Genomic DNA, 16753 nt, shown 5'->3' with positions numbered 1-16753 from the left:
AAGACAAATGGTCGAGATGCTGAGATTAAATGTTGGTTTACTGATTTTATTCCAATTCTTAAGGAAAAGTTTTGGTCGTTATGGAAAGGCAGATGGAAGGAGATTTCTTGTACAAAAGGGAAAAATTATGCAGAAATTGTTACTTTTCCTTACAAAAGCATATGGTTTAGATCATGTAAAGATTTTACAAAGAAAAGATTGACAACCTTCTTCAGATTAAGAAGCGGATATTGTCTAATTCCGTCCCATTTACATCGTATAGGTGTAAATGCAGATTCCTTATGTGAGTGAGGAGAAATTGGAACGTTAAACCACATCTTTTTTGAATGCAATAAATTTCCCGCTTTAGTAGATAAACTATATAAATCACTTATTGGCTTTTACAAAACATCCCCTCATAATTTTACCTCCGCTTTGCATGCTCATCCAATTGTAGTTAATATTATAGGCGAATTCTTAGATAGTTGTGGAATTAATCTTTGACATTTTAAATGAAATTGTTATTAAATTTGTTTATTTTGCAGGATCTTCCTTTGCCAACATTTTCTTCGACTCAACAGACTCAACAGTCGGGGTATGGGATTTCCCGCTCGCTTCATAGCGATCCTCGTCTGTGTGTCATCATAAACGCTCAACCGTAGGTAGTTAATTCTACCTTCCGGCCGGATAGCCCATGGATAGCCCTAGCAGCTGTGGCCATTAAACTAATATACTACTACTTAACCTCGTTTCTCATTTTGTTTGAAGTTTTTTTGTTTGGTTCTGGTAAATGTGAATATTGTCTCTGATATTGCACTTATTTTAAATTGTATTTGTAGAAAATGTCTTCTATTCATATACATTTTTGGAAAAATGAATAGGAACACTTTGATACTAATCCCCAATTCGTTGTCCACCAATAAAACTGGTTTCATAGAAGGACTATACAGAGATTATGGATGTTTGAAAGTTTATTATATTACTAGTGATGAAGTTAAGGATAAGTCTAAAGATGTTATCGGCTATTGTAGTCAAATTTTAACTCCGAATCTTTTCTTTGAAAATACAATTTTATTTGAATATGGAACTAATAAGATTCACCTAAATGATAAAGAAACAAATTTTCATCAAATAACTGAATTAGTTTACGATTATGCTGTTTTTAAAAGTACCAATATAACTTTTTCAGAAAAAAAGTATGGGATACATATCAAACAACTCTCTGAAGGGATATCAAAATCTTCAAATATAAATCAAAGTATATTAAAACAACAATTTGTTAAAGTTTTGAGTTGCATTTCATTTATTACAAGTTTTCTACTTTTGGTATGTATTACTATATTTAAATGATATTCAGTTAATTCAATATGTAGATATAATATATTTTCTAGATATTTTCCAAATTTTTTCCCATAATAAACAATTCTGCTATTTTATCATACACTTATACGAGTTGTAGAAATATAGATGAATTTGTAAACATTTTAAGGAATCAGGAAGTTATATCTCTTAAAATATATAACAAGATTGTAGCTAAAATAATAGATATTATATTGGGCTGTGCATTTATATATTTTTGCTTGAAATATAAATATGCTATTGTAACTAAATTTGAACAAATCACTGAGGTAAATTTATTATATATAATATGAATGATTCAAAATGGGCTAAATTATAAATGTTTGATATATTGAAGGATTTGGTAAGCCTACTAAGAAACTTGTTGATTTATCTGATGGGATCTCCAATTGGCTTAAAACTAAATTACGCATTCAACCATTCTCTGGCACGATTTTTCTTTTACCACATAAATTTATGGAGAGTTTTTTTGGAAGCAATACAGCCTCATTTAGAAGCTAATTTTAAGATTTTATTAATTCCTGGGATATTTGGCATTTCATATCAAATAGCTTTGTTGTGTGATATCATTTCAGTAACTACTTTTCATATTTACTGTATTTATGTATATGCAGCTAGGTACATATTAGTATATAAATTATCAATTTCACAAATGCTATTGATGCTATTTTTTAGATTGTTTCATTTACAAATTAGAGGATTAAGTACTTTATGGCGACTTTTTATTGGTAGAAAATTTAACCCATTAAGAGGCAGAGTTGATTCATGTGAATATTCTTCAAATCAACTATTTATTGGGACATTAGCATTTACTATTCTTTTATTTTTGCTGCCAACTACTACATTGTACTACACAGTATTTGTTACAGTGAGTATTGTTATGAGAATACAAATTATTTTTAATTTTCTTTTTATACTGCCTTTTTATACTTAATAGAAATTGTACCTACTTTTATACAAGCTTTCTATTTCAGTTCAGACTTGTGACTGTAATTGTAATTGGGGTTCTTAAGAGAGTAACTAAATTAATTAGTAATATTCCACTTTACTTAACACTACTCTGGGTTTTTGGATGCCCAAGCATGGCAGGTAAATATATCAGATACAGGGTTAAGTATGTAGGCAAACTTTGGATGAATCTTGGAAAGGTTTTAAGATGAAAAGTTTATATAAACATAGGCCAAGAACTACTTCCTTTTGAATATAAAGGGTGTCAAAAACAGAACTTATTTTTAACCTTTTAGTTGATTTTGTTGAGAGAGAAATTTAGCAGTGATATTAATATTGGCGTTAGTGATGTTGATTTTCGTTACTTTTGATTACTCGTTACTAATTGTTACTTGGCTATTTCCCATCCTCCTCTGACAACAGATTTTCTTCCTACGAGGGTACACACCCTTCCACGGTTGGAGTTTGGCCCTCCGTGCCCTTCACAGTTGAGGAGCTTGGCTCCGGCTGAGGTACACTGAAGACTGTAGGCTGAAGGATCTGTCTCCATTTTCTCTACCTCTTTAACCTGGTCTCTCCTTAGACCTGATACCGTTGTTGTCCCGTATCTATAATAGAGGATATGTCCCCTTAGGTCCCTCTTTCTCTATTGTCTCACTGGATTTAAGGTCAATTCCTATTGTGAGGACCTGACCATGACCTTCATCCCCCGAGTTGATGACTCGCCAACTCAATGTCCTTACATTGAAGTTCTGACCCTGGATAAGGCTCAGCAGGTAGGTGGTGTCTTTCCCCTTGCTCCTCGGCAGAAAGACAGTGATGGCCGCCCCTTTAGAGATGTCTTCTCCCTTCACTGCAACCAGTTCCGGCCCTTGACAATTTTTAACCTTAGGTGTGATTTCGTTACTTCTTTTAACGCGATTTCGTTTTTCTTTCCGTTATTTCGTTTTGCATTCGTATCAAATACCCTAGATAATATTATAGGACTAGATATGACTATTATATTTTCATAGAACTCGCATTTAATTACATTTTTATGATACAATAATACATCCATATTAGGTATACGTATAAGTACGATACGATAAACTAAATGATAAATAGGTACTAGAAATAGTTATAGTAATCAAAGTAATCGAATGGTTTTAAATTCGTTACTCGTTTCTTTGGGTATGAATGATAATGGTAATGTAATGATTTGTATTCGTATGTTGCTTGCATTAATTTTTACGATAATTTACTTAAACAAATGCAAAAATGTTGTCTTTTGAGTTGTGTCCAATACAATAAAAATAGAATTAGAGTTAAATTATAATTAACAAGATATTTTAACAAAATCGACTATAAGATTATTAAGACTTTCAAAAAAATATTTATTTTTAAGTTTGATACCCTGTATAATTCAAAAGGAAGCATTTCTGGACCTTTAATTTGACTATGTATTAAATAATAGTATATAAAAAATCCAATATTATGGTTTATATTTTAGGATCAGTTCTTGTAAGTTATAAACATTCCACAGGAAGCAAAAATATGAGGGCAGATCTTAAATTAGTATCTCCCCCTCTGCTTGAATGTATTAGAGCCTTTTCATTTAATGACAAACATCACAGTGAATCAAGTCTAACACCTAACTTTTATCACATATTTATTGGAAAATTGATTTAAAATAAATAGGAAAATATATAACATTCTTCACATTAAATGTGAATATTATATAATATAGTAATTGGAGTCACAGATTAAAAAAATAAAACAAGATTTGTTATTTACAATTTTATTTATTCTTTTATCAGGTATTTTTATTTAAAAACAAAATTGATGAGAGCAAATGTATAACACGGACTGAATAACTCATCTGTTTTAAACCTAAACAATAAAAATTAACAATAAATAAAAGGACACATTGTAAAAATGGAATACAGATATATATTAAAAATGGCTATGCTTTGTACCTAATCGATTATGAAATTTTGAAATAAAATATATTACTACTTTAAAAGCCAAAAAATATTAGCTGTTGTCCATGTTGTGTGTTAAAATAATCTTTAACATAATTATAAACCGCACACCAATATTAAACTAACTAAAACACATATATTAGTTTTGAAGGAAATAATTGGATGATTTTAATTTTTTGACTTTATCAGATCTAAAAATTTAGAAAGTGACAGGAAGTCACTTTTATTAAATATAAACTTTTATAATACCAAATCTTTCTTATTTCTGAACTTTTTATCAAAATATCCAGAATATAGCAAAATCATATCATTAGGTGTGTTTCTAAGATATAGAAAAAATTAATTATAATTTTTTAATAAAAAGTTATTTTAACTGGAAGGCTCTAACAAAACCTGTTTTCTATATTTCTTAATTTATTTTTAATGATATCTTAATCCTAAGGGCTACAAGTAATTCGAAGTATGAAAATAATTTTCTAAGCTAAAAAAATTAACACAGCTTAAAGTATTTATTATATTAAGTTATTGAAGGGTGGTTTATACACCGTACATAGATTTAAAAAAAAATGTATGCGTTTTAAATAATTTATAATAATTTATTGTATCAAATTATTACTAAATCTTTCTGAATTATTACATTATCTAACTATAAAATATATACGACAATTTATTAAATAAACAGGAAACATTAGACGAACAATAATTTGTAATATTGGGTTAATATATTTTTTTTCAGGATTTTTATCATAGCGTTGCAAAAATGCGGGAACATAAGATCTCTATTTAATTTATGTCAATAACAGGACATAAAAAAATATAATCACAATATAAATATTCTCAGCCTGTTATTCCTAATAATATTTTGCACCATATTAGAGGAATAAAAAGATATCACCATTTACTTTCTAAAATAAATTAAATTTCTCCACCAGTAGCTAGGTACACCATTGGAGTAAATATATAACAATGTAAAAAATATTCAGGAATGAAAATAGCCGAAATACATTATAAATATTACAAAAAAAATCACATCAATGTCGTAATCAGAACTGTTTTTGTACATTTCATCCCTATCTAATTAATGTATATTGTCACAATAAAAACAATTACAACCTATTTATAGTACGAGAGATTACAACCTATTTTAAGACGTCTGGCTCTTTGATATATCTTTTACTATGCTCTCTAGAACAGCATGCGGCCCGTCTGGCTGCCGATAAACGTTGCGTTCCCTACTGCGCATTGAAAGAAGATCCTATATTTTCATTAGTCCTTTAAATTCTAGCATTGAATAGAAATCGAACATGTCTCCATAGCGCAGTGCGTAGAGTTTCCGACCACGAACCGATGATTCTAGAGTTCGAATCCGGGTCGGGGCAAAGACTTTTTTATTTTATTTTCGTTTATATTCTGATAGTAAAATATTAAATATTTGTTTTTATTTAATTACAAGAATTATTTAATAATTTACTATCAGAATATAAACTAAAATAAAATAAAAAAGTCTTTGACCTGACCCGGATTCGAACTCTGAATCATCGGTTCGTGGTCGGAAACTCTACGAACTTATTCACTTATTTATATTCAATACTAGAACTTATAGGACTAAATTAATAAAAAATATAGGATCTTCTTCCGATGCGTAGTAGTGAACGCAATGGGTATCGGCAGCCAGACGGGCCGCATGCTGTTCCAGAGAGCATAGTAGAAGATATATCAAAGAGCCAGACGTCTTAAAATACTTTCTCGAAAACGTTGCTAGCTCTTAGACTATTACGGCCTTTTAAATAAAATATAACTAATGGTTAAAATATTAGTTGTTGGTTGCAACGAATACATACATGGACTACAAATATTCTTAAATTCAATCACAAAGTGTTCAGTCCATTGTTATTATCATGGAAATAATATCGATTGTATAATACTGCTTGTTTTTAAGTATCTAAATATTTTTTACATGATTATTTATACACCAAAGGACGCCGAAATATATATCTATTTTTTTTAAGTTTTACACCAAGCTGGACTAGTAGCTGAGTTTAATTCATTTTAATAAGTAAAGGTTAGTCGATCCTATTTGGATATGCCATTCATACTGGTAGCTGAACCATTCACGGAAGAGTGTCTCGATCTCCTATAAAAATAATGATAAATAATACAGTTGAGTTCGAACCTTTTGTGTTCCAACAGCAAAATAAAACACTAATTCACCACAATACAGCGATTTTTTTTTAACTTTTAACACTGAGTGTGCGTTTCAGCAGCATCATCAGCAGATGATTAAAACAGGTTTAATCGTCTCAGTTGTGTTTATTAACTGTAATAATAGTGCTCATGGTGTATTGGCAGTGAATTAAAAAATAATTATTCTAGAAAATGTGTTCCGAAAATCTTATGAAGGCTTCATAGGACCGGATTAATTTAAATTTTCGCCTAAGTTAGTATTTTTGTATCTCTCATAACTCCAAAACTAATTTGTATAATCAAAGAATATTATAGTTAACACAATAGAAAACCCATCCGTGTAAAATTTTTGGAACCAAAAAGGAGCCCGGCTTTTTGAGCCGGGATCCATCGAGGCGCCGCAACGTTAAAAAGCGATTCCTTCCTTGTCTATGTTGCCAAATCGTACGCCAAATGCTACCGGCACACGCGGCGGTCCGACGGCGATCATCAAAGCCTTCCGTATTCCCCCGCACCTCGTTGTGAAGACTTCGTCACAAATTACCTATAACAGATGCGAAAGAAAGCGACTGCATCGGAAACCGCTCGGCAAACCCGACACGCCTATTGAGTGGTGTAAATACACCAGTCGTTTAGTCCGGAAACCTATGCTGTGTCGTATTCGCTTGCTGGAATGACATAGTGCGTGGTTATATGTTTCTTTTTAAAAACGCGTGTAGGATTTTTGTTGAACTTTGAACTGTTATTTCTAAGTTTTGGTAATTTGTATATCTTATTTAAAATGGGATGCAAATGTGTTTATTTATAAGGAAGAAAAAGATATTTATAGTATAAAAAATTAATTTATTTAACAAAATTTAATTAAAAATGTGACAAAATAGTTACCTTTCTATTGGTTCTATCGGACTTTTTTCGACTATATAAATCTTTATTTGTAAACTTTAATACATCAAATATTTCAATCTAATAAATCATTAAATGATGTAAATAAGAGGAAATTTCTCACATGGGTGGTCAAATTTTATAGTTTTCATTATATCAAACAGCCTCTGAGAAATGTTTTCAACTCAAAATGCCTTTAATTATGTTTGACTACATCATTAAAAAGAGTCTTCAAATACATCAATGTGATATTTGTCTAAAATTTGCAAAAGAATCCGAATCTCTGGATAACTCGAAATTATTTACCCATTTAAAAGCCTTTGATCATGAAAGTGGAAAAATTTGTTCATTTTATTTACAGGCTGGAAAATTATTTATATTAAATTTTGATGAGTTTTGCACTGAAGAAAACATTCAGAGGCTGTTTGATATAATGAAAACTATAGAATTTGACCACCCATGTGAGAAATTTCCTCTAATTTACATCATTAAATTATTTATTAGATTGAAAATATTTTATGCATTAAAGTTTACAAAAAATAAAGATTTATATAGTCGAAAAAAGTCCGATAGAACCAATAGAAATGTAACTATTTTGTCACATCTTTAATTAAATTTTGTTAAATAAATTAATTTTTTATACTATAAATATCTTTTTTTTTCCTAATCTCCTACGAGCTGATATAATATGACGAGCAATCTATTAAATTACTGTGAGATTATACAGAAAAGTCCACAGACTTCGAGACATAGGAAAATCAAGTCCATTTAGCGTGTGTCCAAATTTTGACAAGTTTTCAAAAATGACAGTTTTGTTTAGACTGACGTTTAATTTCACCTGACTTCTCGGTGAATGATTTCTTTTTATGGGGGTACATAAAATCTAAAATTTACGGCCATGAAGAAATTCAAAACTTGGAGCAGTTAAGGCAGAAAATATTTAATGCCTTTGACACTGTCACCCCTGATATGTTATCCAATGTGAGGAGGGGATTTTATGATCGTTTGGGTTATTGTTTAATGCAAGAGGGAGGCACTTTTGAACAATTTTTGTAATTTTTTAAATTTCATTATCCTGTTTTTTTACCGTTTACCCATTACCTACCTTGACGAACATGGGAAAACGAAGGTCCTTTTCAGGACCACAAATATTTTGATTGAGAAAATTGGTAACTTTTTTTTGGATTAAAAAACAAAAGTTGTTAATATATACCAATTTAAAAGTGTTTTGGTAGTTTTAATACACACTATGATATAAAATTTATTATTATTATAATGTACATTATTAATACTATTGTTCATTCGAAATGGCATTAAGGCCCAATTGCAACAATGATTTAAATTTTTCTTAAAGATAAGTAGAGCTTAGAATGAGCTGTTTTTATATTTACTTTAATATTCACCTTAAATGAGGAAATTTGACTGATACAATTTTTGAATTTGAATTGTTTTTAATGATACTAACAATTTTAGTTCAATTTTTAATAACATTTATTTAATATTAATAGAAATCCAAGAGATTTGAAACCTCTTTTAGCGATTTATAACATTCTCAAATGAATTACAGGTGCCCTTATTTTCTATGAAATTCACACAGCTTTTTTCATAGTCGCTGCAGTTGCTATAGCTATAAAAAACTAATTTTTTAAGGTGTGAAAATTGCGACACACGCTAAATGGACTTGATTTTTCGTATGTCTCGAAGTCTGTGGACCTTTTTGTATGCCTCGATAACATATTGGTGCAGATTATTTTCACCCAAACAAATAATAACCCAAACTATACATTGATGCGGATTGTCTATGAACTCTTTCTGAAGGTCACAGAAACCTGAACGCGTAATTCGGTGTTCTTTCGCATCTGTTATAGGTAATTTGTGACTTCGTGGTGTGCTCGTTTTTTATATTTTGAATTGTGGATTTTGCTTTATTATTTTGAATTATTATATTTTGATTTAAGTTTTCGTGTTTTAAAAATATGTCGGACAATGTATGTCAATATTACAATTGCAGACTATCAAGGAGGGACAATCCTAATTTAAAAATGTTTAGGTTCCCTTATAAAAATCGAAGTATATGCGAACATTGGATTTTAAATTCGGGTAAGCAGAGGCGTGACTGAATATTATGCTGGATTGTCACGGGGATTGTCTTCTAAAAAAAATGCAAGATAAGTTTTAGATAGTCCAAGAATGCAAGATAAATTTGTTTAGAGTGCAGTTCAAAATTTCACAACCAAGACCTTATTGCTCATCAACTTGATTAAAAAAAAACTTTTTACTGAACAAAAATTATGAGGTGGACAGACTTTTCCTAATTGTGCCATGTACAGAAATTTCGGACTTAGTCCAAAAGATGTTTATTTTGTCGAAAAAATATTTTAATGAATATAAAGAACAAGAATATTTAGGTCTTAAAATAAATAGCAAAATTATTGCGAAAAGTGAGATTTCGATTTGGTTAGGTAGTAAGGAAAAAACATGCTACCCACACAAACTTTTTTTAATGAATTATTTAATTATTACTAATATCTTCAAATTTTGCAAATGGAAAGAAGTTAAAAAAAATGACAAACAAAAACCAAAAAGTTTAAAAAATAAGTAGAATTTTAGCATATCTACCCTACAGAAATAACAATTTTACTAGTTCATTTGAACCCGTTAATGAGATATTTTAGGGCCTTTTTTGTGTTGGTTCTGCTTTACAATCTAGATCCGCCTCATCTGGGGATACGAAACAATTCATTTCAAAAAAATTGATTTTAGTTACTTGTTGCAAAAAATTCCCTTTTTACTATTTACACTGTTACCGCCAAATCTTGTTTATTATGAAAAATTAGATTGTCTTATTTCTGATTTGTTTAGTAAAATAAAATTATTTAATTTGTTAGCATAAATTTTAGAATAATTGTAGATTTCGTTTTTAGATACTTAACTTAACCAGTAATTACTTATTGTCTGATGTAAATAATGTACAGTATTAGCATTTTATTTTGTCCCATTTTTGCCAGGCTATAACTTTTCTATTTTTGTATAGAACATTCATTAAAAAACAAATTTTAGGGGGTTTAGTCAAGTTTTATTGTTTATTATAATCAATAATGTCATTATAGTTCCAAAAGGTCACCGTTATTGGTATGAACTATTTTTTTAAATGGGACACCCAGTATGTTTAAAGTGTATTTATACAGGGTGTTTCAAAAAACATGTGCCATCTCTCGTGGGAAGACTTCTTACGTAAAAATAAGATTAATTTTTCATATCAACATAGGTTCAATTCCGCTTTGTTTCGTAGCTACAGGGTGTTAAAGTCTTAATATTTTTTCGATTTATTATAATTTTCTTATATTATTTCTTTCCATGTACTTTTTGGCGTTTTGAATTAAATTTTCAGGGTAAAATTTAATAAATGCGAAAAGAGTGTGGACATATTCATCAGGGACGTGCATATGGGTTATCACTGGAATATTTTCTTAAAAAATCATGTACGCCACTGACTTTTTTTCTCTTGTTAGCGAAATAGTGTAGGTAAGTAGTTTAATGCCGATTTAAAAGTTGTCTCTTGATATTTTGTCGATTTCGGCCTCATTGATGAGATAAACGCAAAACGATATTCTCATCAAAAAATATGAAAAAAAGTTCCTATAAACATGGGTATGGAAATGCATAGTTTTAGAGTTACAGGATGTTAAAATTTTTTAAAATTAGGTTTTTTGTTGTTATCTTAATAACCAATATTTTTTTATTTGAAATAGCTGTATGTTGGATTAGTTTGATGTATTATTACTAGTAGAATAATGACATAGTAATAATATTTAATAATAAATTAGGTAAATATATAATTTATTATTTTTTTATTTTTATTTTAATTTTATTAATTATTGTGATTAATAAAATTGCGTTTATCTCATTAAGGAGGCCGAATTGGACAAAATATCAAGAGATGCCTTTTAATTGGGATTAAACGGCCTACACAGTTTTGATATCAAAAAAAAGTCGGAGGCGCACATGTTTTTTTGCACGCCCTGATGAATTTATTGACGCTTTTTTAGCATTAAAATATGTAACACTTATAGTAACTTTTACCCCAAAAATTTAATTCAAATCACTAAAAGTACTTGGAAGAAAATTATAATAAATCGAAAGATTATTAAGACTTTAACACCCAGTAGCTACGAAACAAAGCAGAATCGGACCTATGTTGATACGAGAAATAAGTCTTATTTTTATGTGAGGAATCTCCCCACAAGAGATGGCACATGTTTTTGAAACACCCTGTATAGTACATTTTTATTCTGTTATAAAAATTAAATGAATCACACATGTTCTTTCTTTTAACAGTTTTATCGAAATTCGAAAAAAATATAAACCAATGTTAATATGTAATTTGTTTCAAGTTCGGTAGTTTTTAAAGGGACACCCTGTATATTTTTTTATTTTATTTGCCTTGTTATGAGCTTTCTACAAATATAATATACTTATTTTCACAAACAAGGTAAAAAATGCATTTTTTAACTTTTTAACATGAATAAACTTGTTTAAAAGAATATTATTATTTTATTTTATTTTATTTAATCAGATAATTATGCTTTCTACGGTGTTATCTTAATAAACTGCACTGAAAATGAACTTGAGTAATTTTTACATAACACGGGTGTCAATCAGAGTTACAGAAATTGTTGATGCACTTGTGCAATAAGTTTACACACAGAAGCGTGGAATAACCAACATCTAAAATTTGTTTCGTCGAAACAAAAGTCGAATAAATATTCGATTGTGTTGATTACGCAATTCAAACAAGCCGCGTATGTGAAAAAGTTAAATATAATGCATTTTTTACCTTATTTATAAAAATAAATATAGATTACCTAAATTATATTTTTAGAAATCCCATAGGAAGGCAAATCAAACGAAAAAATAATAAAATACTAAATAATGAAAACCTCATCTTTGTACCTCTACTCATAAATGAGAAACCCTGTAAAACACACGAAAATGGGACACTCTGTATATACTATAAATATCAAAATGAAAAAAACATAAATTTTTTTCTCATCTATAAGTCAATATATTTAAAACTTTTCATTTAACTAATTTTTAGATTTGACTCGACAAATTTTTATTTTGTTTCTTTGATTGTCAAATGTTGTTATGTAGCTTTTTGTAAAAATGAGTGTTATCTATTAAAATATGTTTAGTTTTAGTTTTTTTTTTATTTCAAGTTAACTTGTATCAAATTTCCAAAAAAATTCTAAAGATAAATGCATTCAATATAATTTTCTAATTAAATATATAGATGTCTTCTAAAATACAGTTATTGGCAACGCCGCGTCTCGTTCACGAGGGTTTCCGCACGAAATATTAAAGTTTACGTGTGCATTGATGTCTTCTGGCCGGTTCCAGCCGTCCCATTTACGTGGGTTATCTATTCGTAGTAGAATTATCTTTGGTATAATAGGCCAGTAAGCGAGGGTTTTAAGGTCCGAATTCCGAACACCGGCACCGATTGACGTGAAATTTTAACAGTGAATAGAGATATATGTAAGAAACAAAAGTTACAAAGTAGCGATGGGTGTTTTCATCCTGGGGATGAGTGCCACCCCTCCTCGGGGATGAAAAATAAATCACCCATTTTAATTACAAAAATCAATAAAGGGATGAGTTCTAAGCAACAAATTCTCTATAACGGTTTTTTTAGAAAATTAATATTTTCCTAGTTATTTAGGATTGAAAATGTTGATTTTTCATCTAAAACTGCATATTTTTCAGCCATCTTTTATAAAAAAACTCGAAAGTCTTGCGTTTTATCACAAAACTCATATAAACCAAAAATGAAGCTTTTGGAATAACGAATCGATTCATTTTTTGCTGATTACCGTAGGTGTAGTAATAGCCGAGTTATCGCTCTGTAAAAGTGATTTTTTATTTTTCGAAAACTTAATTGCAACCTTTTACCGTAAAATAATGGCGAAAGAACACATTTTTCGAAGAAAATGAATATGGCCGTTTTTAAAGTGCTTGAAAAGACATTTTAAATGTCTTTTTTTTAAGGTATTTTCAAGTTTGTAGCTCAAAAACTCGCGGAGTTATGATAAAAATAAAAAGGTCGGCTCATTTTTTCAGAAAAAAATTAATAACAAAATCTATGACTAAAATCATAAAAATAAAAACTATCAATTTGTAGGAAATTACACGAGCTACAAATTAACCTCTACAGTTGAATCGGAACAGTCTTGAACTCTTCATTTTCACGAGATTTTTGGGTTTTAAGGGCTCAAAGAAGGTGGAAGTCAAACTAAAAACACTTAATATCTACGAAATAAAGAGATCTACAGAAAAATTGAAAGAAAGCAAAAATATTACAAAAAAGGACCTTCAATTTCAATCCCAAATAACTCGGAAAATATCAATTTTGTGAAAAAATGTTATAGAACATTTTTTGCTTAGAATTCATCCCTTTATTGATTTTTGGTGATTAATGAATTAAAATGGGTGATTTATTTTTCACCCCCGAGAAGGGGTGGCGCTCACCTCCAGGGTGAAAGCACACATCGCTACTACGTAACTTTTGATTCTTACATATATCTCTATTCACTGTTAAAATTTGTCGTCAATCGGTGCGGGTGTCAAGAATTCGGAGGTAATACCCTATTTTCATCCTCGCTTACTGGCCTATAAAGTATTAAATTTGAAATGTGAACAATTTGCTTCAATTTAAGAAGTTCTTTAAAAAGTATCAAATAAATTTTTCTGTAACATAATATGGAGAAAACTTATTCGAGTGGTTGGTTGCCGGAGGCAGTGTTGCCAGAACTACGGATTAATCCTTATATTTACGGATTTTGGGTCCAGTGCATTAATAATACGAAATTTCTATCATTAAACAATTTAATATAATATTATGTGATTAAACAAGGAACGGCGGCGCCAGAGTTGGCTTGGAAATGAAGATCGTTGTTATTTCATATGTAATAATAAGATTTTGGTAATTAGCTAGTTAATTCATAGGAAATATTCCTTTACAATTAATTACCTCTAATTTATGTTAGGCTAGTAGACATACTCCAATTTTTGCTGATATAAATATCTGATTTAAAAATATAAGTATAGATTATCTAGTTAGTAGGAATAAATTGGGACTTAATTTCGGCACTGTCTTTGTTGGCATCATCTGAACAAAGGAATTAAGAGTCTCAGAATTTCCAATTGACTTGGGAAATACTATACAAAATTAAATCAGTGCTATCTGATGTCGACTTTAGAACATTAAAACAACAATATATATATATATATATATATATATATATATATATATATATATATATATATATATATATATATATATATATATATATATATATATATATATATATATATATATATATATATATATATATATATATATATATATATATATATATATATATATATATATATATATGTCTGTACTATGTTTTAAACAAAATTATTAACTAATTAAATTTACTTACCTCAGTTCACTAGTTTGGAGATCCCTAAAATCTAAACGACGTTCTAAACCCTGCAAAAATGTATATAATTATTTCAGATATTATCTTAATTAAAATATATTTAAAAAAATCTCCTCCAAATGAGATATAAATGCCAAACACACCAAAATTTAAAACATATCAAAATAATGACTTCTCACTAGTTTTCCCAAGTAGTTTTATAATTGATATAAGTAGTAAACCTATGAATTAAGAAGAAAACTGTTTAGGTTACCATACTCCTTACTTTATTCATTTCGTCTTTTTATGCAATGGATAGACTATACTAGACGATTATTTAGTAAAGACGTCTGCATAAAATGGACTTGTTTCATACAACCTTCACTACGAACTGTGAAAATAGCCCGCTGAAGGCACCATATTATGTACACGCGACGAAATGTAGATACCGTATGATCGAAAATAAAACCGGCGCGGCGTCCAGTTGGCTTGGTAATGAATATCGATGATATTCCCCATATAATTTTACCTTTGAATAAAAGGATTAAGGAAGGAGCATATCAAAAAACTTATGTCGAGCGCGATGGGGGCTAAAAATGGTCGACTTAAATTCTGGTTTATCAGTGCTGTTCTAATTTTATTTAAAACGTGTAAAAATATGATGTAGGGTAGACTCAATAATATGTTGTTTTATTTTACGTTGTCAATAATTAATATAAAAATTATACCGTGCTGGCAACTCTTACTACTTATGGGTTGGTATTTACATGTGTGGAAGTAATAAATCGCATAGGGATTTTGTTAAGGCGGAGTGAGAGAAATGCGACGGTGTGCTGTTGCGGCGTTGCCACATTTATTCGGTACGCCTTTCTCTATTCTCTATTCTCGTTTATTTTTAAAAGACTTTTATTTTCGAAAAGACAGGTAGATAAGATATGTTTATACAGTATATTAGATATATGTTTCTGAGCATCTGAAATGGAATTATAAGGATATCATTAGGGTGTCCATTTTTTTTGATAACGAGGAAAAGTCAGTAATCGCGAAAATTTAAAAACTCAACCTTTTAACACATAACACGCGATAACTCAAGAACTACTTTAGATATTGAAACTTTTTTATGTTGAAGTTCGGATCTTTTACAAGATGTTTAAATAAGAAAAAAATCGATAGGATTGTTTTTTTCCATTCAGAATTTAAAAGAAACCCATTCATTTACTTTTAGTGCATTGTCATTTTCAGAAGTCGGGTTACCTTTTTTATTTATAAAAATTTTCACATACTGCCTGCGGAGAAAATATAGCAGAAATATTAAGAAAGTTTTGAAAAAAACTACAATCAATTATTTTTAACGAATTTCGAGATATCGAATTTTGAAGTAAGAGTTCTAATAGCGCGACCACTGTCGAACACCAACTCAATTCCACTTTCTACCAAAAGTGCAAGTGTTTCTAACTTGCACTTAAAAATTTACAAGCTATAGAGAAAATTACAACGACTCGTTAATAAATAAACAAATATGGTATTACGAGACGTAATTAAATCGTGAAGCTCAACACATGATGTACACTATTCCCTAGAATTTTAAGTACTGATATGGTACTGATTGCGTCGACCGCGACGAACCTGCTATATCCTCCTCCACGTCTCTTAGCAATGTGCACAGTTTCTGGGTTTATTTCATACGTTTGGCAACGTTTTTACTGTTCTCTCTTTGTTCAGTACATTATAAACGCCATTGTACTCTTTTTACATACGGAAATATCGACCCAAGACTAACCTTTGCCCCCCAGCTCTTAGTATAGTTACTTACTAGTGAAAAGTTATTCCATTATTTCCGTCGATTTTTGACCGAGATCAACCGCACGTTACACAACCAACTACTTTACAGTCTTTTTCGATAATTCGCAATAGTGTCACTGTTAATTTAAGTTCTGTGACAAAAATTTACTATGTCTATTCTACCAGTTATAG

The 16753-nt window shown here is 29.7% G+C and overlaps 2 protein-coding genes across 4 annotated transcripts in view; one reads left to right on the top strand and one right to left on the bottom strand.

The window, feature by feature from the left end:
• The first annotated feature begins 650 nt into the window (after positions 1-650).
• Positions 651-5062, top strand: LOC115874378 (phosphatidylinositol N-acetylglucosaminyltransferase subunit GPI1). 2 transcript variants are annotated; one of them, XM_030889525.1, is made up of 7 exons: positions 651-765; positions 819-1305; positions 1371-1607; positions 1676-1956; positions 2014-2206; positions 2313-2427; positions 3776-5062. In XM_030889525.1, the coding sequence occupies exons 2-7, from the start codon at positions 853-855 to the stop codon at positions 3952-3954; spliced, it is 1458 nt and encodes a 485-aa protein (XP_030745385.1). In that variant the 5' UTR covers positions 651-765; positions 819-852; the 3' UTR covers positions 3955-5062. The 2 variants fall into 2 exon arrangements, with proteins under 2 accessions (XP_030745385.1, XP_030745384.1); XM_030889524.1 differs by lacking the exon at positions 651-765 and having other exon boundaries at positions 772-1305.
• An 881-nt stretch (positions 5063-5943) lies between these two features.
• The window catches only part of LOC115874376 (nuclear distribution protein nudE-like 1-A), a 41505-nt gene continuing 30695 nt past the window's right edge, over positions 5944-16753 (bottom strand). Inside the window, exons 8-9 of one of the 2 annotated variants that reach the window (XR_004048829.1) lie at positions 14801-14850; positions 5944-6381 (exon numbers count right to left, since the gene is read on the bottom strand). Coding sequence is in view for 1 of the 2 variants with exons in the window: in XM_030889522.1 (XP_030745382.1) it covers positions 6321-6381; positions 14801-14850 (111 nt within the window). In the remaining variant the exon portion in view is untranslated. The remainder of the gene's footprint in view (positions 6382-14800; positions 14851-16753) is intronic. The other variant, XM_030889522.1, reaches the window with a different exon arrangement.

Source organism: Sitophilus oryzae, unplaced genomic scaffold (assembly GCF_002938485.1).
Source record: "Sitophilus oryzae breed Bouriz unplaced genomic scaffold, Soryzae_2.0 scaffold_1274_pilon_pilon, whole genome shotgun sequence".
Classification (NCBI taxonomy): Eukaryota; Metazoa; Arthropoda; class Insecta; order Coleoptera; family Curculionidae; genus Sitophilus; species Sitophilus oryzae.
Note: the sequence above shows the minus strand (reverse complement) of the source record. Positions and strands in the feature narration are given on the sequence as shown.